Source organism: Natator depressus, chromosome 7 (assembly GCF_965152275.1).
Source record: "Natator depressus isolate rNatDep1 chromosome 7, rNatDep2.hap1, whole genome shotgun sequence".
NCBI classification, from domain to species: Eukaryota; Metazoa; Chordata; order Testudines; family Cheloniidae; genus Natator; species Natator depressus.
Window position 1 is genome coordinate 4448850 of NC_134240.1, and position 24502 is coordinate 4473351.

Below are 24502 nucleotides of genomic sequence, written 5' to 3' on the forward strand. Positions count from 1 at the left end.
CCCTCCTCCCGGCCCCAACCCAGCCCTGGCCCAGACCTGCTGCGGCTGGGGGAGAGGCACCTAGCCTGTGGCCCCAGCCCCAGAGCTGCTGCGACGGGAGGAGGCGCTTCTCCCTTCCAGCCCAGGTGCTGCTGTGGGCAGAGAGAGCTGGGGAGAGTCCTCTCTCCCCGCTGTAGCCCCGGAGCAGCCTGCACCCTAAACCCTTCATCCCTGGCCCCATTCCAGAGTCTGCACCACCAGCCAGAGCCCTCACCCCCCCGATCCCCAAACCTCTCCCCCAGCCCTGAGCCCCCTCCCACACTCCAAACCCCTTGGCCCCACCCCGCCACGTGAATTTTATTATGTGAACCAATATGGAGATGTGTCACACATCACCTCCATATTGGTGCACATAACAAAATTCATTCCGCATATGCATGGGAAAAATTAGAGGGAACACTGCCTACGACCCATCCCACAAGCAGAAAAGTACAACACTGAAACTTGCAAAAAATGTCTTCCTTCTTGATTTACGTCCCTGGAACATATTTCAGGTAGAAATGAAAATGCAAATTTATTCTAGTAACGAGCAAAGTTCTGCATTTAAAAATACTTTGGTCGCATGTTCTGACACCATGACTTATGTTGAGTAATACCTTGCTAAACAAATAGTCCAACGGAAATCGATAGGATCACTCTTGAAGTAAAGTGCCACTCAGTATAAGTAAGGGGATAAGAATCTGGCCCTTCGTGTTTTAATATTACTTCCTCCTTATTCATGCTGTAGCCACAATGAAAGAAAACTGCTTCACCTTTCTGTGATGTGTCTAAAAAGGATAGTCAGCTTGTTGTGCAAGAAATGCACTATCAAGTCCTTGGAGAGCGTGTATAACGTTTATATGATGTTCAAGTAAGACTAATACACCTAAAACACAGCTAGTAATAAACCTAAATGCTTTAAACAAATCCAAGAATGACTGTAGGCTGGGAAGAAAAATTCAGTACTTGCTTTCAAATATTAAGTCCCCAATACAGCATACACTTACGCATATGCTTAATTTTAGATGCATGAGTAGTCCAATTTCGATGTTTGTACAGTGCCTAGCACAATGGGGTCATAGTCCTAGAGGCTACAATAATACACATAATAAATAATAATGAGATCTGTCCCATGCTTATAAAGTTAATAAAATAATGCTTAATGTGTATGCTAATAGAAAGCTTACATGATTTCATTCTGTTGAGCTGAAGTTAGTACAATGGATTCGGTTGCTCCTTTCTGCTTCAAAAGGAAAAGATCAGTTGGGTTGCTGTTTCATTTATAATTAATGATGCCCTAATCTAAGATTTTACATGCAGTTTTAAAATTCAGATTTCATTATGACGTGTATAATTTTTGTAATTATCATTGTCCTTCATGTTTGTGATTGGCATATGGTTAATAGTGCTATATTAGATTAAATCTTTAAATAAGTGAGATTAATATAACTGCAGTACTGCATGTCTTATTTCACATATTCTGCTTTTATTTTTATGCTTTTATTAGGCATTACTGCTGTATCAGAAATCTGCCCCAGTCTTCATTTGATTTGATTATAAAATGTAGATAATAGTTTTGCTGAAAGGTATTTTGTGCAATATTTCCAATATGCTGAAACATCAAGACCCTGAGTGTGAATATTTTCATCTTAGATCTTTTTTTGCCTCTTTCATTTTGAAAGACATTGTTTAAAAACCAATAATAATTAGTTAATGCTTACAATTTGAATAACATAAAAGTCAAAAAGTAATTGTGCCCCCTGATACGAGGCTCTCAACAATTATAATTTATCTTAATAATTCTAAGGTCACTGACTTCAGCAGGGTGCCAACATTTAAAGGGTTTTCAGCATGTAGTTCAAACTCTGGGGATGACACCAGCTGTGTTGCCCTATTTTATTATTTATGCAGATATGATCTGTCTAGAAAATGTCCACTGATAGTTTAGAAATATTATAGCCACTTCTGTGACTTTATTTTACCCAAAACAAGTTGCCTAATCTTTCCGGCTCTTTCTGTATTGCAAGAAAATATGATCTATCAGACAAATGCAGAATTCCGAGGGATACACTAACATTTCTAATCCTCCTTATTTTAAAAGCTTTAACAAGTCAAGTCATTCTATCGCTGAACTAAATGTACTGCACCCACACATACATACACGGCAACTAGACTTAAACATAAAACTAAAGTTTTAGAGAAAATTCAGAGCCAGATTGCACAAATACTCAAAACAAGACAGTGCTAGCACTAAGATTGCACATGAAATGTCAGCTCCCCTGTGTGTCTCCTTTACAATACAGTTATCAGTTACAGGACCAGTCCCATTTCTAATATCTTTTTTCGCAGCCTTAGATGCAAATTCTTATACTCGTATTGTTAAAATGGTGCAAGATATCTTTATAGACTTAGACCTTTTTATATAAGCTCTTGTCTGTCTAAGGGGTGAAATCTTGACTTTACGGAAGACTTCTAAGTCTATACCTATACACAGCACCTATACACAGTTCTTTTCTACCAGCAGCATTTCCTGTGTTAGATGCAATTCAGACAGTGCAGTGGTTAACTGTGAAGCTATCTCAACTGCAAGTTACACAGCTAATTCAGCTGTGGTGTGTATATATAAAAGCAAGTTTCCATTATTGCTCTGTGTCATGTACTTAATATGTAATATATTGTGTAAATTTAGTTTACCCCCTTTCCTATAACTGACTTTGAGAGACTCAGTTTTCTGACATACGCAGTGACACAAGATGCTACACATGTTGGATACAAGGCTAGGTATATCTTGCACTATCAGGAGTTCTTCTGCCCATCTCTCTTTGAAATTAAACATTGTGAAGCCCCCAGAGCATTTAACTAAAACCCGGGACTTAGTAAAACTATTGCTGGAATCACACCCAACATTAGCATTATGGCCCCTCCAACAAACAAACAAACAAACAAAAATAAAGTATATAAGGCCCTCTCAGAGGAGATAGCATTGGGGACCAACTTTGTGATTAAGCAACATAGTGTAGGTTAAATAACAGCAGTGATTTGGGGGGGAGGGGCAGTGATTTATTCTATAAAGGTTTTTGAACTTGGTTTTTTCACAAACACACAACAATATACCAGTGTACAGAAGTTGCTGGTTGGAGAAAGTCTACACAGAGAAACCTTGCGGTGTAAGAGAAAGCAGCAACCGGTGGGAAACATTTAAAGTTTCAGGTTGTCCTGAGGTATTTTTCATTATTTAGGGAAAACACAATAGAAAGTGAAGGAGTACTTGTGGCACCTTAGAGACTGACAAATTTACTTGAGAATAAGCTTTTCGTGAGCTACAGCTCACTTCATCGGATGCATCACGAAAAGCTTAGGCTCAAATAAATTTGTCAGTCTCTAAGGTGCTACAAGTACTCCTTTTCTTTTTGCGAATACAGACTAACACGGCTGCTACTCTGAAACCTGACAATAGAAAGTGAAACGGAGAGAGCACCTCACCGTATTGGAGCGTAGCTTAGCGATGTGCAGTTAACACCTATCCGTCCCTACGGAATGAGAACCGAGGAGGAAGGAGAATGAGAGGGACTTGAAGAAGGCAGTAGAACATGGAAGGGAAAGCAGATGAGAGGAGAAAGAGGCAGAAGAGGGGACATCATGTGACATCCCACCAAACTGGGCCACATGGCCCTACAATAACATGATCAAAAAGAGGCTTTTATAGTGTTGAAATCTCTCTCAGGGCTGCAAGGAGAGTCCCCTAGAGAGGTGACTTTTTTCCCTGTTGTGAGGCTATATGTTAAATCCAATTCCCACTACAAGACTGGTAGTGGAGGTGCCTCTTTCCAGTGTCTCAGTAAAACTCTTTTGTGTAAGATGAGAGCTATGAGGACACATTTTTAGGTTAGATGCTAGAGAGGCAGCATCACTGAGAGAGAAAAGAGGCGTTTCCGTGGTGTGAGAGCAGATGGTTACCTCCACTGGGAGACGTCACAAGGTGAGTCAGAAGGACACGTAACAGTGAAGCAAATGAGTGGCTATATCTCCAGAAGTTTGCCAGTTCTGTGACTTCGTGGCATTTGTCAAGTTTGGAAGACTGGAGAGCAAAATTGAATCTCTCAGTAACAAACAAAATCAATACAGTTTGGTGAACTACGATAAAGAGTATATCTGGCTTTTAAAAACAACACCAAAGAGACGGGAAGCACAGCTGACTTAGAAGGTCAATTCAAGATTATAACTGAAAAAAGAGAGCACTTGAAAACAGGGGTGAGGCCAGGGGTGCTCCCTCTCATGAACAGTTCCTGATTTGGGTGCTGGACTTCTGGTTGGGACCATGAGAAGCACCAGAACTCCAACAAGAATCCTAACTAGAAACGAGGAGTGTCAGGCGTCACTTTGATTTTGGCCTTCTGGGTTCACTCAGGACCCAAAATGTCTATTCCAATCCAATACCATTAAACCATCTGTTGAGCTTTCCGGTTACAAATGAATCAGAGATCTTATTCTGTGAAGGTGCCACGTCTGATACGATATCCCTGGTTTTTTTAATTGACCCTGATTACTTTAGAGTAAGTATCAGAGCAAGTTTATTAGGCAGGACATAGATGAAAGATTCCTTCCTAATCACATTGCTAATTATACAGCCTTTTAAATATGAACCCGTACCAGCATTATAGTTTTAAAATATACTGAACATATTGATTCCTGAAGGAATATACTGCATGTGCCATGTTGGTTGTCTCTTGCCCTTTCTTAGGTGAAAAATGAATGGTTTTTCATGTTAGCAAGGCTGACTCCTTTTGTGGGGGGACGCGAGTTGCATTATGCTTCCCTCAAATTCATTCTGCATCATAATGCCCATGCATATGGTAGCTCCCTACAGAGCCTCTCAGCATCACTCCAGAGTTGAACACATGGTCACTATAGAGCAACTGGAGTCACTCCTGGAGCAATCCCAGATCCTGCTGGCCAGGGAGGGATGGATCCAGTTTGCCTCCGATTTGAATATCCCACGCAGTAACATGTGGCACTTCCATCAGACTACTGGAGCAGTCTCTGATTATAAATCCTCCTAACCCAGAGATCTTTACCCATGCTTACCTCATTTGTACACTAGCATGGAAAGCAAGGGGTTTCCCAGTGAAAATTAACATGGTGAGAGATTGTGCTCACATTTTATACTGGTGTAAAACCAGGCTAGTTCTGTTCACACCGGTGTAACAGAGGGCTGCGTCTGTGCCATAAAGAGCTGTCATCTTTGCACTTGCAATTAGTTATGCAGGCACATTTTTAAAACATTTCCTCCCTTTGAATAAACTGGAGGTCTGGTAGAAAGTGTACAGTATATTGACATTAACAAATGTCAGTGTGGTTTTAGGCTGGGAAAAAGTAAACCGTGCAAAAGGGAATATGCATTGAGCATTAGGGCTCCTAATTAGCTATTATAGGATTCCATTAATCTCTTCCATTGACTAGAAGAGTTATGGTCTCTGAGGCTCATTTGTCTTAAGATGGAAGAGAAGCATAACCATAGCCTCGTGACTGAAGATACCTGCAAGAAAAAAGAACTTTTCATATATCCAGTTACATTAGTATGTTTTGTTTGAAAAGGTTTAAGGAAAGATTCTTCAGATTAGACAGTCACCATCAGAGCAAATGCCTTCAGACAACAATGTGCCATATTAGTACAGTATGTGTTTTAGCACAGATCTCCCAAGCCACGTGTGGCCAAAAACACACCCTCCCCAACTAGGTTAATTCATGCTCCTGACTAGGAGGTTTTGGGGGCACTACAGATGGGCGAAATATGGCCCTACGTTACATTAATTTGTGCCAGCTCCATTTAAGAAGAGAGCCAGAAATCAGAAGGATACCTTCTAGCACACAGCATCAAATTTAGATAATGTACCTGAAGGCCTTGCCAAACTACTCCATGTCAGTTTAAATATCTTTAGTATCACGGCTTTCTTCTGTATGTCAGGGAGAATGGAGGTGTATTTATGGACTGGGAAGAAGGATTCTGGATTCAGTTTGTCTATCTTGTCTATTTAGATTATGAATTCTTCAAGGCAGGGAGTCGAACAGGTGCAGAGAAAGGCTGCTAGGGTGATCAGAAGAATGGAGAACCTGCCTTACGAGAGAAGACTTAAGGAGCTTGGCTTGTTTAGCCTAACAAAACAAAGGCCAAGGGGAGCTATGATTGCTCTCTATAAATATGTCAGAGGGCTAAACACCAGGGAGGGAGAGAAGTTAAGGGCCGAGGTTGGCACAAGAACAAATGGATATAAACTACCCATCAACAAGTTTAGGCTTGAAATTAGACGAAGGTTTCTAACCATCAGAGTGGTGAAGTTCTGGAACAGCCTTCCAAGGGGAATAGTGGGGCAAAAAACATAGTTTGTTTCAAGACAGAGCTCAATAAGTTCATTGACGGGATAGTTGACAAGGGTTCCTGCAATGACATATGGCCATTGAAAATATCTCCAACAGCCAGGGAGGGCTCTGAGTTACTACAGAGAATTCTTTCCCACATGTCTGACTGGTGGGTCTCACCCACATGCTCAGGGTCTAACTGATCATCATATTTGGGGTCGAGAAGGAATTTTCCCCTGGGACAGATTGGCAGAGACCCTGGAGGGGTTTCACCTTCCTCTGCAGCATGGGGCATGGGTCACTTGCTGGTCTGAGCTAGAGTAAATGGTGGATTCTCTGTAACTTGATGACTTTAAATCAAGATTTGCAGACTTCAGTAACTCAGCCAGAGGTTATGGGTCTGTTCTGTGGGTAGATGGGGTTCTTGACCTGCAATGTGCAGGAGATCAGACTAGATGATCATAACGGTCCCTTCTGGCCTTTAAGTCTGAGTCTCTTACTATGCGTCTGTACGGCGCCTAGCACAGAGGTGTTAAACACCTGGCCCATGCCAGATCCAGCCCACTCCATGTATTTATGAACCCTCCCCCTCTTCCATGGCATATTCAGATTCTATAGAATCTAACCCTTTGTTTTATTTTATTAAGTTTCTAACCTTCATGGTGGAGAAGTTAGGCTTTCAAATGCTAAGCACGTGCAACGGTTACAGTGCTGTTTTCCTGAGTCTGCAGGCAGGCGGAAACAGTAGCTCTGGAAGTGTGAACTCCCCCCTCCCCCATTATTCTCATTGTGATGTTCATCTGCGTCACATCAGCATTATTAACTATTTCATTGCTGATCGTTTTATCAAATAGGATGGGAAACTGGGTGGGGGTGAAGCCCATGGAGGGACTTGGGAGTTGCTATAGTAGAGAACATACAGAGGGAAGAGAGGAGGAGAGAGACAACAAGAGGGAAGGAGGAAAGAGTCAGAGAAAGCTGCATGGAGAAGGAAGAAAAAGAAAGAGCAGAATTAGTTGTGGTTCTAAAGGTGAGGATACTTTGTCACTGAGCAATAATGATAGCTAACAGCTTAGTTAATACATAATGACCATATTCTGCCCTTGATCTTTGGTACCAAATGCTCATTGAAATCAGTGGGAATTCAGAAGATGGAAGGGAGTCTGTCATCCTAAATGTATGCCGGGGCAACGACCATAATTAAAAACGGAGTTTCTGCAAAATTTAATTTGACACCCTGATCTGATGCAGTGGGCCCCTGATCTCAGCTCGGTCTCTGGGCTCTAGTACAGGTCAAATAAATAATAACAATAATAATAATAACAGCATTTGCCCTATGATTTTTGTATTATGTGAAATCCTTAATACAGCACCGGCTGTTTTCTCGGCAGCTCGGGACGTACTTTACTTTGCGGGAGTGGGAGGATTCTTTTACGTACTGTTGGCACTACTGTCCCTGTGATCCCTGAATTCCTGAATGTCTTGGCTGTAGAAACATAAATGTATCTTAATGAAATACTATTATATTCTAATATTATAATATACCATTGTTGGTATTTAAATATTGTAAATTGCTCGCGATATTCTAAGGCCGTTTGCTAAAATGATCGTACTCTTATCAAAAGTTCTCAATGTTCAAAATTCCTAGGATGAGGTGATCAGATTATAAATACATTTTAAACAATTGCCCCTGTTAATAAAATAGAAGAAAGAGAATATTTTCCTCTCAGGCTGATTCAAGTTTGAAAATGTCAGTGGACGCAAAAAGCTCCCGCAAAGCCTTACTTGAGAACATGGAAGCAGAGGAGTAATGACACGGTCATTAGTAACTGCCATCAACCGGAGAAAAATCAGTTTTTCAGGGTTGGATCTATAAAATTCTTGCCAAAGTAGAACCTCATTTACGCATACTGTATATTGGTACCCTTTGCTAAAAAAAGCATAGGTGATCGCTTCGTGGTTTAGTAGTTTGCCAGAGATCTTTCACTCTGAATATAGTAAATGTTACATGTCTCTTTGTTTATCTTTAAATTTTGCTGAATACCGATAGCAATATTTGGATTTTTTTCCATCGTAACATAGATATTTTTGAAAAGCAGGAGAATGCAGAAAATACTGCAGCTGTAGCAAAAAACCATATGGGAGGAAAAACACATCACAGGTACCTGAAGTGAACATAAGCCACATGTAATCTTCAGAAGGACATTAAATAAAATACATAAATGTCTAATAATGCCTTGAATGATGCAATCAGACAATAGTAACCATCGGGCAATAAGTTATTGCACATGCTGAAAATAATCACACTTGTGTTGCTCTACATTACATTTTCAAAATGCCAATTTGCAAGCATTAACTAATTACGCCCTGAAAGCACAGGGATTTTACCAGTTGAAGTGGTGAATGTAGCAACATTGAGACCCCAGAAATAAGAGGGCTTGTCCAGATGAACAGAGCAGCTGGGCTGTAACTCTATAGTGCACTAGCATGTCACACACTGTTTGTCCATGTGGACCCTGCTACCACACGCACAAAGTTCCAGTGTGCTTTGATTGAGGCTACATCTATGCTACGGCACTTACAACGTCACAGCTGCATTGGCGTAGCTTGTGCTTGTGGTGGAGACAGGAGGGAGCTCTCCCGTTAATAACTCCTGCCTCCATGAGAGGTGGTAGCTATGTCAGCAGGAGAAGCTGTCTACACCAGCATTTAGGTAAGTGTAACTTACATCACTCAGCGGTGTGGATTATTCACACCCCTGAGCGACGTAAATTATACCAAAGTAACCTGTAGTGTAGACAAGTCTTACTCCACTCTGAAATAGGATTAGGTCAATGCACATTAGAGAGCTTTTAGCTCAAGGTAGCAGGTTCCACACAGATACTTAGACCTTATCTGAGCTACAGGTTACTTTGGTATAATTTATGTCGCTCGGGGGTGTGAATAATCCACACCGCTGAGTGATGTAAGTTACACCGAACTAAGTGCCGGTGTAGCTTGCACTGTGTCGGTGGGAGAGCTTCTCGCAGAGGCAGGAGTCATTGAGCCAATGGGAGCGCTCTTTCCCGTCGGCTCAGAGTGTCTCCCCCAGAAGCATTACAGTGGCACAGCTGCATCGTGCTGTAGTGTAGATGTAGCCTCAACGTGCTGCAGATTTACAGCCAGTTTGCCGCGCAGTAATTGTTCCTCTAGACAAGCCCTGCCTGTGGAGGGTACCCCTACATCCCAGTCTTACCAGGACTGTCCTGGTTTTTGATGATGTCTTGATTTCCAAGGAACTTCTTTCAGAACACTGGAAATGTCCTGGGGTTTTTATTGCATCAGTCAAGACGTTTGGTTTCTTCATCATTCAAAGTGTTCATGATTTATTGCCGTACTGAATAGAAATTGCTCTGTGGTTAGCAGTCCGGTGGAGTGACTGTGCCATGTTAGGAACAGTGTTTGGAGTGAAGAGAAAACTCAAATGACACTGCCTAAGCTGGTCTTTTGCTCCAAGTGAATGTTACTGATGCTCGTATAGTATTTCGTTACAGATTCACTGGGATACTACTGTACTGTAAATTAAAAAGGAGAAATTCCTCCACTCCGGGAAATACACCTGTGTCACTACTGAGTCAGGAGCTGTCAGCAGTGGTACAAGGGCCATTTTTTAACGTATACTTTGTCTTTTGTGTGGCGATTCTGTGACTCTTAAAGAATGCGTTGCCACAAAAGTGCTCCAGGGTTTGATGGTCTCCTTATCTGAGAACTCACAGCTACTTTCATTTTTAAAATACCCCCAATTAAAATACTCCCAAAAGTATAATTGACAAAATGGTACTGTAACTTTGTGCTAAAGGATAGCTCTGAAAAAATGCATTACAAGGCCAAAAACACTACTCATATTTGTAATATCTAGGATTAAGTATGTTGTGTGAATAGTTGCACCCAGATATCGGTAACAGATATGCTAGGATTTCTTGTAAGTATATACAGTACAAACCATGCCACTCGAGAACTCCAATAAGGCACATGTAAAATATTCTATGACCTGAGGTTGAAGATGGAGTTATGGATCTCACAGTCTCAGATATGAAACATATCAGGCATATTTACAGAAAAAACATGGCCTAGCAACTCTGAATATCTTTCTCTTTCTACAGATGATATGGAAGCCATTCCTGTCAAACAGTTTGTTAAACATATCAGTGAGCTCTATTCTAATAACCAACATGGCTTCTCAGAAGACTTTGAGGTAAGTTTCATTAACCTTTAAAGAAATAGCCTTTTCCTAGCATAACTAAACATTCTGTGTACTCACAGTAAGGGACAAGCTGTAGTTTATTCCAGTCACAATGGGCCAGGGTTTGCTACCATCGCTCACACTAAATAATACCTTACTTCTTGAGTTGCCCAGGAGGAGTAAGGTACCATTCAGGGTGAGCTAGGGTGGTAGAATCTGCCCCTTAGTAAGCAACGTTAAACAGGGACACAGAAATTGCTGTTCTTACCTGTTTATGTTGGGCCAGATCCCAAAGTCCTTATTCAGTTTTCTACTCACTCCTTACTCAGAAAAACTCCCACTGAAGTCATTGGGCTGTTTGTCAGAGTGAAAAGTGAGTAAGGGCTTCCAGGTTGGCCCACAGTATTTATATTATGCGAATATTTTAAAATATCTAGACCAGATTCTGATTGGAGTTACACCAGTGTAAATCCGGAACACCTCCATCAGAGTGAAACTGAGATTAGAATACAGCCCTTTCTCTCTCGAAGTCCAGATACACGACACTTATATATTCTACACCTAGTAACAAACAGCTTTTGGAGCTTAGCGATCAATAAGGGATTGAACCTGCAATTGTTACACATGCTGAGTAACATAGGTAGCCTCAGTGATGCCCCTGGAACTACGCACAGGAGTAAGCCCTAGTGGGTGTGAGTAAGGGTTGTAGTCCCAGGCACTACTGAGTGAGAACAGTTATTCTGTAGCTAGCGTTAACAGGAGTTCCTTTCAGTCAGTTCACAATTGAGGTTGGAAATATTGGCACTTAAGAGGTATTTTCAGCTGAGAAATCTGGTAAATGGTATGCAGCTGTGGCATTGCCTCCACTGAGGGCACAATGGGACCACGTTGGGTGATATTCATCAGTATATGCCTATTTTAAAATGTTATGGATGGATCGTAAAGACAGCTGTATTTACAAACACGACAACGGAACAAAATTGGTGGTCTCATATCTAAAGCCTCGTCGCTGCATGCAATAAAGACAAGACTATATGCAGGAATTGTCTTTTATGGGATCGTTTAAAACATTTACTGCCTCTGTTTGGTTGCAGTCTGTGTGAGTGGCTGCATTGTCTGATACTCAGAAACTGTTGTGTAAGTCATAGACATTTTGTATTCATGAGAACAGCAAATGGGTGAGGTGTTAAAGTGATTTAGTTCAATTGGCTGCTGGCTGGATGGCTGAGCAAGAATATTGAGGCATTTAACAATGTTGATGGTATTCAGGACAAACATTTATCCTCCAGAGAGTAGAATTTGATCAGAATGATCAAATGCGACTCAGTCTTCTCAATTATTTATGAATTGAGCCCCCAGTGCTATTCATCACAGCTGGGTTTGACACCATTTAATTATTCAAAATAATCAGCTACACATCTGTAAACTTGATCTGACTTAATATAGGCTTTGCTTCAGCTGTCTCACAGTCATTCCTATTAACAAACGTTGGACATTTTCCACCTGTGTTTTTGGCAGAGGAAAACACTGCGGTGATAGCCCTTTTCTTCCCTTCGTACTGGAACTCCCCTCTGTGACTGCTACCCCACGGTAGCTCGTCAGGAGAGAGAGCCAATTAGTTCTCTTCTTGGGAGTTCACAGTCTCCTATGAAGGGAAGTAATTTTCTTTGTGGAGTACTTACTCCCTAGGCCAAATCCTGCTCTCTGCCCTGGTGTATATCTGGAGTAATTCCTTTAAAGTCAATATAGTTACTCCAAATTTATACTGATGTAAGAGAGAACAGAATTTGGCCCAGGTTTCCTTAAGAACAAGTAAAAATGGAATCTCTTCTCCTGAAAGAGAGGTAGAATGATCATCTTGAAAAGATAATGGGTTGATGCAGTTGTGGCATAAGGTCCTTTTGTGGCATAAGGTCTCTTGTTGACTCATGAAGGGATCTGATTCTCCTTAGACATCAGTGGAATTGCTCGTGATTTATACTGGTGTGAGAGGATAAGGAGGGTTGGGTGGTTCGATAAGAACACAGGGTAATATTTTCAGAAGCACCTAAGTGACTTAGAAGTCTTAAGTCCCATTTTCAGAAGTGGCTTTGTGTCTTAGGAGCCTACATCTCATTGACAGTCAGAGTGATTCAGCCTCCTTAGTGTCTAAGTCATGTCTGAACATGGGACTCATGTTCTTAAGTCACTTAGGCGTTTTTGAAAACTTTACCTTCTGCTGGAAAATGAAATTGGAAGAAGAGAAAACAGGAGCCTGGACTCTGAAAGAGTTGTACCCAGCACAGGAAAAAGAGTAAGTTTTGCGAAGAGAGACAGCCCTCTTCGTGGATGGGGACATTTGAGTGTGAGAGAAGGTCCCGAAGTAGCTTCAAAAATTCTGCGGTAGGAAGTTTTTCCCCTTTGTGTCTTTGTGAAATAGACTGAAGAGGGAAATGAGCATGCTGGGAACACTTGAGGTCCGCCCTGTGTAGAAGGCACAAGTCGTGTTATGTTTGATTAATCCTTTTGGTATAAATCCTCTCCTGTGTTTTTGGGAGCTTGCCTTGAGTTGTATTGGGAGCTTCCTTGTATAAGGAGCATTCCTTTGGAAGCAAAGTGTCCCAATACTCAAAATTGCCTCTCTCTTAAAATGAGCTGTAGTTACATTGAAATATTTTGTGAATATGCTTGGGGAGCATTTTATGTGAAAGAAGAAAAGGACTTTGAACTCACAAGCTTCCCCTGGAAGGTAGATCCAAAGTACATCCATATTCCCAACAGTCGATGCTGTAGTGTCTAGTTAGCTAGTCTTTCTTACGTAGAGAGAATGGTTAAGGTTAACCTTGAGAACAATGAATTTATTATTTTTGAAGTAACTAGAAATTAAAGTCCAGAACCTGACTGACCAACAAAACAGCCTTTTAAACTGATGCCCACAATGGATGGTTGTCCATGGTGCTTTCTGAACCTCCTCTTGAAATTTCTAAAGTAGGATTTCTGGTCTTGCTCCAATTCTGAAGAATATAAATGAATAACAATAAAATTCCTGTGAAATCCAATGGGATGCAAAGCCCTTGTTGCATTGCTACTTAAGAAACCGCTCCAGCACCTTTTCCCTATGGCACAGACGTCCTAGGTTGCATCTGGTCCATTGTGTCTACACTGCATCTTTGGAGTAGGATTTGGGTGTCCCAATTGTACATTGCAGCAATGCTCTGTGGTATGCTGCCAGGGATTTTGGGAGGTGCTTCTGCAAGTATGTAAATCAGCAGGCCATTCCAGCCCACTCGGGGGTGGGGGGAAAAAGGAGCCCAGTCAGACTCTCTGGGGTGTTGCTGGATTTGGCCCTGAGAGCTCCTGTGTATATGAGGCGATAGATAGCTCTCTGCCTCCTCCTAGAGTGAAGCTCCTTCTCCCACAAGGGACCTTCTCTTTCTATCCTCAGTTGGGCATATTACTAGAGTAAGACAGTGAGTTTTGTTAGCATAGCTGTGTCCTTTGGCTCTAAGAAAGGGATATTAGATCAGGAAGTCTCCAAAGAGCCAGCTATGAATTTTTATAGCATAATACACTATTTGGATTTCATAGATCAGATAATTTTATTTGCCACCTCCAGTTCTTTAGTGGGTGGGTCAGCCCTGCTGCTGGAAAGATTAGATTGGGTAAATGTAAACTTCTCAGACCTGTCTGCTGCCGGTAGACACATGGGAATGGTGATTCACTGCCAATTTGGAGTCTGAGCAGGCTAGCTGAACTGAAGGCAGCCTGTCTACCTCCCTCGCCACATAAATTGAAAATATCTTTATGCTCTAGTGACACCTTCTCAGAAAGCTCTGAAATATAAGAAAACAGCATAAATCCATATCTTTTGAGATGTGGCACAGATCTGCTAACTTTGTCCTTGCAGCTGTTGCAGTTTGGGTGTCACTGAATCTTTATTATACGGTGATCCATAATGTTTCTGTTTCTGAAGAGCTCTGTTGAAGATTGAGAAATCACTGTGTTCCCAAACTTTTCCTGATGTCAATGGGAGTTAGACACCTAACTGTCTTTGAGGATCTGGCCCTAAGGCCTAGTCTACACTAGAAGAGGTTTGCCAGGATAACTATGCTAGAATAATTGTATCGGCACACCCTCCTATCGTAGACACAGCCAAAGACAGGATTTTGCTGGTAGACTTGCATCGACGCTAGGGCTTTTGCCTGTATAAAAATGTCATTAAAGAAAAAAAATCACACTCCTAACTGATATTTCAAAACCAGCAAAAGTTTTAAGTGTAGACCTGGCCAAAAGCTGCTACAGTCAGAGATTAACATTTTAATATCCCAGTCTGTGCATTTCCATATTGTATTGATCTTCTGAGGGATAGACTGGAAAGACCAAAGATGCATGTACTGTGATGCTACCTGACGGAGGAGCATCCATATTCCATCATAGACTCTTCCTGAAATCCAATATTCTCGTTACCTAGTTTGAATGTTTAACCCCAGGAAACAGTTTTTGTAAATTCACAAACAAAATTCAAGGGAAACAGTACAGAAGGGTAGCCCAAATCCTGGACTTTCTCTTACTAATTGTGTATCTTATGGTAGCACCTGAGGGCCCCATTGTGTTCAGCACTGTACAAACAGGCGGGTTGACCTGCTCCTAAGAGCTCATGCGCTAATGAAAGAGAAGATGCAACAAGCAAATGTAACAAGACAGTGAATGTGAGGATGGTTGTCTCACCACCTATTATCACTTCTATATTAGCTTGTGTAATTTGTTTTGTCCCTGCTTCTGTATAGACTATCCCCAACCACCCCTCTGTCTAATGTTATTGAAGGATTTATACCTGTGCTAGATTCTTAAAAGATTCTATGCTATACCTATTGCTAGATCCTTGCAAGCTACTGGGTGAGTATCAGTACGTCATCTTAGCCTTTGCCAGGATAAGGCAGGACCCGCTGCAAGAATTACAAAAAGTTGGCAGACAAGAGTCCTATGATTTTGGGGCAATGATAAAAATGATCTTAGTGATGAATGAACTCGTTGCTTTCATCCTCAACATACCAAAATAATTTTCACACATAACTACTGATCTTTTTTTATATATGCCTGTAAATAAAGCTCCTTTAATCTACTCACGTAACCTCCCGATCGTTGTTCATATGCCTAAAAATCTCCTGATGATAGGAAGGCAACTGACCTAAAGTAATGGGAGACATATAATGCCCACAGAATTCAAGTCAAAAGACTGGGTTCACAATCAGCCATTCCAGTGAAACTTTTCGCTCATTAGTTCACGTTACCAGATATGTAGCAATTCGATTTTACGCTTTAATTTTGTGAAAATTCTTTGAAGTTAAAAAAACTAATCTGTAACTTGTTTCGGAAAGGCAATGAAAATGAGTCATTAAACCTTGGTATATTAATTCCCAATTAGTATTTGCGTGGACCATATAATTAAAAGCTAGCCATTATAGCACTGAATATAACATTTCTTACAGTAAGTAAAGGTTGATTGAACCCAGATACTTTGGGTTCTTGAGTTGTCAATAAGTTGAAAAGGACACAACAAGAGAATTATCCACTGATCTTCAAACACTACTGTGTTCTGAAACGTTAAACATCAAAGACACCAGTACATTAGCTAGACTGAATTAAATTCAATAAAAAGAGACCGAGGAGAATTTTTAAAAAATGCTCCAGACCCCATTGCCCACAATAAGCCAACAAGAATCCTTTCAGCTAAAACCTGAAGTTCTTACTCCTTACACAGTCAAACTGATAGTGGAGTTTACCTGAGTGAAAACACAGAGTAAGGATGTCAGGATTTATTTGGCCCCAAATTAATGGTGTTTTACATAGAGCAGCAGAATAATGTAGGCATTAGAACCTGCAGAATGGGCATTGTGAGAGGATAAGTAACTAGAGTTCTACTGTATCTACCTACATCATCTCCTGTCTTGTCGACTGCAACCTTTTGCCTCGGCCTCTGCGACACCCACAACACCTCATGAGAAATGTAGCTGCTAAGATCATCTACGCTGCCTGCCATTCTGAGAATGTCACACTCCTTTTTGATTCTCCACTGGATTTTCCACCCATTTTAGGTTTCTTATTCTCTCCTTCAAGGCCTTTCATCACTGTGCTCCTACCTACATTTCTGATGCTATCTCTTACCATGTCTTCCCTTCCACTGGCTCTGTCAGCCCTGATCTCCTCATCTCATCTGTGTACTTCTCAGACAACAAAGTAGTTTTGTACTTTTTCCCACACTGCCCCTTCTGCAGGGAACACCCTCCCTGAACTAGTTCATAAGGCACCTGTCCTCCTTAAAACACTTCCTCAAGATCCATCTCTACCGTGAATCCTGTAGGAAGTTAGCCATCTAAGTGGGACATTTAGAGAGAAATGATAATTATATTTTTAGAAACAGTTGATTTTTTTATCCCTTTGCCACGTGTTTCCTGAGAGTGCCAGCTCTTTGAGGCAGGGACTGTGTCTCGCTATATGTTGGAAAACACATGAATGCTACTGTAATGCAAATAATAATAATGACTGTCCCATGCTGCTGGTGTGACTGAGGCAGCTTACGGAAACTTGTGCCGGAAGAAGAGCTCCTATTGTAGAGAAAGAACCAGAGCTCTTGTAGTCTTTCAGTGACACCGGTGCTATTCCTTGGGAATATCAGGTCTTTGTTTGGTGGCCTATGTGAGACAAACTGATGTCCTCAGTCCAGTTCTTAGAGGAGGATGCCCACATCACAAAACCCCAATCACACTCTCAGCAGAGAGGGCCTGGAGACTACACTGCCCTCTCTCCTTTAAGCTATCCCATAAGAAAAAAAAGTCGTGGCATATTGGGAGGAAGATGGTGTCGGGGAGCTTTGCCTCTAGGGGTTATTTGTACCCTGGATAGGCAGAGGACTTCAGTCTCCATTTTGTTTAGTTCAAAGGCAGTAACATTCTCTTCAAGTTTTAAGTGTTAAGAAAAGACATCTTCAAATAATCAGCTCTCACTGTGTCAGACCTCTTGTTCCATGGCCATGTTTGTCACCAGCTTATGCATGATCTCACCTCTCTACTAACTTTTTGTTAGCCATCTGGGAGCATAGTGTGGTTAAGAAAATAGTCACTTCACTTCCCAACTCAGAGATACTCACAGTTCTTCGCCACTCCTTTTGGTTCATGGCATAGTTTGTAGGTTTTGGAGTTCCAGTTCTTTTCTCTTCAGACATCTCTTGACACAGTCTTTCCATCGTACACTTGGTCTTCCACATCCTTCTTGCTGTCCTCTTCTTCCAATGCTTTCTTTGCTGGTCATTCTTCTCCCATTTTTATCACATCTCCAGTCCACCTCAAATATGTGCTCTCCAGCCCATCCATCACTGAGAGTCCCATGTTAATCTTTTCTCTAATTTCTACCATGTGCACTGTGACTACCCTCCGCTTGCCTGCCATTCACCACACTTACCTGTATCTTCTTTTCTTCCATCTCTGTAAGACCCGCCATTTCCAAACCATAGAGCAGGCAGGGACAAACACACGCAGCATATGCTTTTCCTTTCTGTTTGTTACTTAACTGCCAGTCCCACAGAACTCCTGCCATTTGGGTTCTTCTTTTCAATTCTGCAGATCTTTCTCAGGTGGCACTAGGAGTACTTCCCAAGTGCACAAGTTCCTTTTCTGATTCAGCTTCTCTCCTGAATCTTCAATGAGTACTTCTTCAGCCACCTTTCCTACTTCCATAACTTCAGTTTTCTTTCTGTTTTACCTTCAAACCATGATTTTCAGCCAGAGATGCCCACTCTGGTACCATATTTATCAGTTTCTCTTTCCTGTCAGCCAAAAGGGCCAAACCATCAGTATACATTAGTTTTCTCTGTCTCCCCGCAGGCTTGTTTCTCCTACTAATTAACTCTATAACTAGGGTGAAGAGAAGTGGACTCAGCATCTGCCTTGTCTCAGTTCCACCGTCACCTCAAAACTTGCTGAAATTCCATGTATTGTTAGCTCTTGGCCAACTTAGCTCTTGGCCCTCGATACAGCTCCTCTATCATCTCCACTTCTTAAAGTCTCCCCCCATCCACCCATCTCAATATTCCAAACATCAGCTCCTGCAGAACCAACTCATATGCTTTCTCAAGATCCATAAAAGCTACATAGCAGTAATATTCTCCATTTATCGTTCTTTCACACTTGTCTCATTGCAAATATTGTGTTTATATTACGCCTTCGCTGCCTAAAGCCATGTTGCTCTTCTTCTTTATTTTCCTCCACCTTGCACCTCAACCATGCCTCCAAAACTTTCTCAAGGACTTTGAGATGCTGACTTAACAGGTGATGTCCCGATAAGTGTTTGGATTATTTGCATTACCCTTGCCCTTCCAAAGAGGCACTATCAATCCCATTCTCCTGTCATCTGATATCCTTGCCTGATCCCAGCAAACCCATAGTCATCTGTGAAGCCACTTTGCTCCAGTATGTCCAACTTCCTTGATCATATCATCTTGACCAGTCTTCATCTTCTTCGGTGCTGCTTCTACCTCCTCTACTGTGATCGATACCTTTTGAGGTTTCTCCATAATTGTTGGTGGTGCTTGCATTTGCAACTCCTTCTTCTCATTTAGCAGCCTTTGACAATTTTTTTTTGTACTTCAACCACCTCTTTAGGGTTAGTCACCACACAGTTCCCATCCTTCACACACAGATTTCTTCAAATCTTGTATTTCATTGTTTCTCTCTTTTAACAACCCCCAAACCAATTTCCTGCTATCATCTTCTCCAGCTTTCTGTATAATTCCTCCCAAGCATCCATTCTTGCCTTGGCAACTGCCTTCTTAGCCTCTTTTTTTGCCTGTTTGTATGAATTTAGTATTCTCATTATCATGACCTGCTGCCTCAAACTCTTTGAATAATTCTTTATTCTTTTTAACTTCTCTTGTACATGTGACTTCCACCACCAGCTTGTTCTCTGAAAGTGCCTCATCTCTGCCTCATGTTACTTCCAATGCCTTAATGACTTCACTGTTGTTGGCAAAGCATGAAAGCCTTCCTTTACTTTTTGGCAGAACTCTTCCTTTCTCCCCCTCTCCCTCTTACAAAACCACCAATGCAATTTCTTCCTCAATTTCATCTTCTTTCCTGTTATCTCAAATTGCCATCAGATTTTAGCTATTAATACCTTACCTTGTTCTGGCACATATTCACTCAGTGTAACCTTTATAGCTTTCACCTTTTTCATGTGTTTCTCTTCTTATCAAAATATTGTCTACTTGGGTTTTACTTTTTCTGCTGTAGAATGTCACCGTGTGGGATTCTCTTATTTTCAAACCATGTATTCACCACTGAAAATCCGTAGAACAAACATCACCCAACCCACTTCTCTCCTTCTGCATTTCTTTTATCAAAGCCAAATTTACCCACCACTCCTTTCATGGACAGCAAGTTCATATCACCCCCAACCACTAACAAGACGATACTGTCACTCATAACCACAAACTCTTCTAGCTCATTGCTAATGCTCTTCTTCTCTTCCATCGGTCGACCTCATTGCACAGCATATGCTGACATCACACACAACCCTACTCTCTGTCATCAGCCATAGTGCTGTCAGTCGGTCTCTTCTTTCTACCCTCATGACACCCTGAGCAATCTCTGGGGTCACAATAGTAGCTACCCCATTCATTTTCTTTTTCCTCCAGGCCAAAAAATGTTAAATCCACCTTTCAAGATTTTACTTTTGCATCCACACCACCTAATTTCCTGGAGACATAGTATATGGATTTTCCTTCCAGTCATTGCCATCTCTCCTGACCTACCTGTTAGTGAACCTACATTCCACGCTGAAATTTCCAGGTCTTTCCTAATGTGTTGCTGTTGCCTGCAAGAGGGCACATCAGCTATCCCCAATGTGGTAGCATGTTTTAAATGACTTGAGCATGAAGAATCCATAATACATGAAGAACCTAGGAACTAAGTAGCCCGCTGGCACACTGGCAGTTTTCATTCAGAGTTTACCTTCTCAATCAGCTGCCATCCAAAGCTTCCAAGCCTGATCCACCCAAATCTGAGAGGTTTCAGAGTAGCAGCTGGGTTAGTCTGTATCCGCAAAAAGAAAAGGAGTACTTGTGGCACCTTAGAGACTAACAAATTTATTTGAGCATAAACTTTCGTGAGCTACAGCTCACTTCATCGGATGCATGCAGTGGAAAATACAGTGGGGAGATTTATATACACAGAGAACATGAAACAATGGGTGTTACCATACACACTGTAACGAGAGTGATCAGGTAAGGTGAGCTATTACCAGCAGGAGAGCTGGGGGGGGGGATCTTTTGTAGTGATAATCAAGGTGGGCCATTTCCAGCAGTTGACAAGAACATATGAGGAACAGTGTGGGGGGAGGGGAATAAACATGGGGAAATAGTTTTACTTTGTGTAATGACCCATCCACTCCCAGTCTTTATTCAAGCCTAAGTTAATTGTATCCAGTTTGCAAATTAATTCCAATTCAGCAGTGTCTCATTGGAGTCTGTTTTTGAAGGTTTTTTGTTGAAGAATTGCCACTTTTAGGTCTGTAGCCAAAGAGTGACCAAAGAGATTGAAGTGTTCTCTGACGGGTTTTTGAATGTTATAATTCTTGACATCTGATTTGTGTCCATTTATTCTTTTACGTAGAGACTGTCCAGTTTGGCCAATGTACATGGCAGAGGGACATTGCTGGCACATGATGGCATATATCACATTGGTAGATGTATTGGTAGATAATCTGAGAGCCATTTCCGCCTCTCGGGGCAAAAAGCTGCCCTACCCTCAACACTTGTCTGCCAAGTTAGCCACTGGCACTTTTTAGGGTTGATCACTTATACCACTCAGTCCCCGAGCTGTATTTGCCACTCAGTGAGTGTTAACCCCCTCTACCATAAGGAGATTACGATTGGAAATTTCCCTTTCCGGAGCTGAGGCTATAGTGGCATTATTCCAACTCCTCCAGTACTTTTAAGGGCAACATAAAAAAGGTTAATTAAAGTGATTAACCTTATAAATCATTCCCTTCTGGAAAAATCCTATAGAAGTTAATAGAAAGTGATACATTTACAATGCAGTATTTAAATCATCATGGAGAATTCCTTAGCAAGGATATAATTCTCTATTAAATTCGACAGCTCTTTAGAGTACTCTCTGTAGAACACTATTGGATTCTTCTCTATTAAATTCTGCAGGAGTTTTCTGTAAATGTTGGGACACTAATAACCATTTTTAAAAGGTTCGTAATGAACATAAGGAATTTAAAAAAAATGATGAGTGCCATACAATCATAGAGGAATGACATGATCTAAAAGTCTAAAATGCAACAAAAATGATCATCAGTTTTCCAACTGTGGTTTAGACTGAACTGATGTTTCCTATTGTATAACCAGAGCACCAGAAGTGAGCATACTCCTCCCGTCTTCTGCATACTGGCACTGCAAGGCAGAATTAGAAAAAGTGCACACATTAATATGAAAAATTCTTTTCCTTGCTAGAAATGAAATTCTGTCCATTTAAACCAGCTGATGATTCAGCCGGATTTCTTTGTCTTTGCTGAGATCATCCCCTTGACTGTAGTATGTTCCTCCCTATGGAAGATCAAGAAAGGCAACTGTTCACTGGGGAGCGCCTTGTGAATATAAAGCCACAAAATGTACTTGGATTTAGAATACTTTGCACTTTTAAAATGGAAATGCTGTGGAAAATATCAGAATTACTATGCAACCTCTTTGTGAAATGTCTGCATAATTCTGAACTCTGTTACATCTGCTGTTTGTATAGCATTTCTCTTGATAATTTTCTCTGTCACTTAGCTCCTGATCTTTGTAGCAGCTGTGCACTGCTAATGACTTCCTTTACTAGGCAGGTTCTATACGGTGGTTTTTTAAGCCTCTAGTACAAAATAATTTGGCACCCCATCACCTTGGGGAGAATTGGGTTTTGGGAAGGGATTTCTTGGGCCCACAAAAATCTTTATAAACATAGTTTCTTCCACAAGTATTTATACAAACATGCATTGAACTATTTTCAAAAAGTGTGGAAAGAAATGGAATAACAATGTTAATGCTAAGATGCTAAGCTCTTAACTTTGTCATTAGGATCTTTTTTCTGGATGTAAAAGAGTGGTAACATTTTGAGATTGTGATTAAGCACATGAAAGAAAGTCTACCTTGAACGTGATATTGCCTATGAGTTAATTGATTTAAATATCACCCCAGATTAGGACAGGGACATGTCAGACTGGCGAAGTCTGCAAGACATCCTCTGAAACCTTGTAACTCTTTAGCTGAATCTGGCAGAAGGCAAATCTCTGCTATGCTAATGCTGTGAGGAGAAGACACCCACTCTGCTGTTTTAACAGACCCACATTGTATGGTGTAATTGTAAGTGCTAGAATTATGCTGAGAACTGAAAGTCAGTAGGAGTCAGGCACCTAAACTACTTAGACATTTTTGTAAACTCCAGTAGGCAGCTCTGTGCATTTTGAGGCACATAAATCCCTTTGTACCTCTTACCCTTGTTCTGTTATATAAATGAGATGAATTGCCTAAATATATGGACCTAAACATGGATAACATTACATTTTTCTTTCAAAAAAATTGTTTTTACTCTTCAGTCATTGCCATCAGTTGTATTTAATGTACTTTTCATAAACATCAGATCTAGTTTTAAAAAATTAGATTGAAGTCATTCCTGTGCAAAAAGCTAACAAATGACCACTACATCACTTACATTCCTTTAAAGCCATATTTTGAAGGCAACATAAATAGATACACAGTAGGGCCAGTCAAAAATTTTCTAATTAAATTATATTTTGGACTACATCTCCCATGATGCACCATGGCCAGTGACTCCTATGACACACCCCTTCTCATCAAGAGAGTAGAAACTGGTGCATCCTGGGAGATGTAGGCTGTCTAGAAAGCTCAGCTTACAGAGGAGAAAAGCACGTAAACTATGACTTCTATAGAGTGACCAGACAGCAAATGTGAAAAATCAGGACGGGGGTGGAGGGTAATAGGAGCCTATATAAGAAAAAGACCCAAAAATCAGGACTGTCCCTGTAAAACTGGGACATCTGATCACCCTAGACTTCTATCAGTGGTGCCATTTTGAATTGAAATATTTTTTGAAAACTAAATTTGTCAACATTTTCTGTGGGGGAGAGAAAACCCTAATCCGACCAGCTCTAGTCCATAGGCCTTTCACTGATCTTTGCAGAGGGGTGAATTCTACCCATTCAAGAGACCTGATTCTGTAATCAGAGACCAGGACTCAGTTAACATCCCTGATTTGAACAGAATGTGTCTTACTGGACTACATTAAAAGATTACAACAAATAAATCAAACAATTAAAATTTGATGTTTAAACATGTTTGCAAAGAGCTGTTGTTGTTGTAAAATGAGACAAACAATGTTTTTGTATTTATGTATTTTCCGTCTGAATAATTTTGTCACTAGGAAGTGCAACGCTGTACAGCCGACATGAACATCACAGCAGAACATTCCAATCACCCAGATAACAAGCACAAGAACAGATACATCAACATTTTAGCATGTGAGTAAGCATTTACAGTAAATACAGTACATAAATTGGACAAGGCCCTCTGTTCTAAGAAGGTCAGTGCATGAGAGGAAAACCCAGGTTGTTTAAAATTAATTTTAATCAGAGAGGGACAGCAATTGACAATTACAATTCTAGTCTTGTTGAAGTCTATATGAGTTTTGCCATTGACTTCAATGGGGCCAGGGTTTCACCCACACTTTTTACTGGGAAAACGTTGACAGTTAGGTGTTAGATATTGCAAGTTTAGCTTACAAAAGTAGCAGTCCTGCATAAGACAATGCAACTGAATAATTAAGATCAAATTACTGGCAGAACTCTATATGCTAATCTGAAAAACGACTT

At 41.0% G+C, this 24502-nt stretch overlaps 1 protein-coding gene across 4 annotated transcripts in view; it reads left to right on the forward strand.

The window, feature by feature from the left end:
* The window catches only part of PTPRG (protein tyrosine phosphatase receptor type G), a 619877-nt gene that overhangs the window by 569480 nt on the left and 25895 nt on the right, over positions 1-24502 (forward strand). For all 4 annotated transcript variants that reach the window (XM_074957367.1, XM_074957366.1, XM_074957368.1 and 1 more), the window contains 2 exons: positions 10518-10609; positions 24055-24151. In XM_074957367.1, the coding sequence (XP_074813468.1) occupies positions 10518-10609; positions 24055-24151 (189 nt within the window). The remainder of the gene's footprint in view (positions 1-10517; positions 10610-24054; positions 24152-24502) is intronic.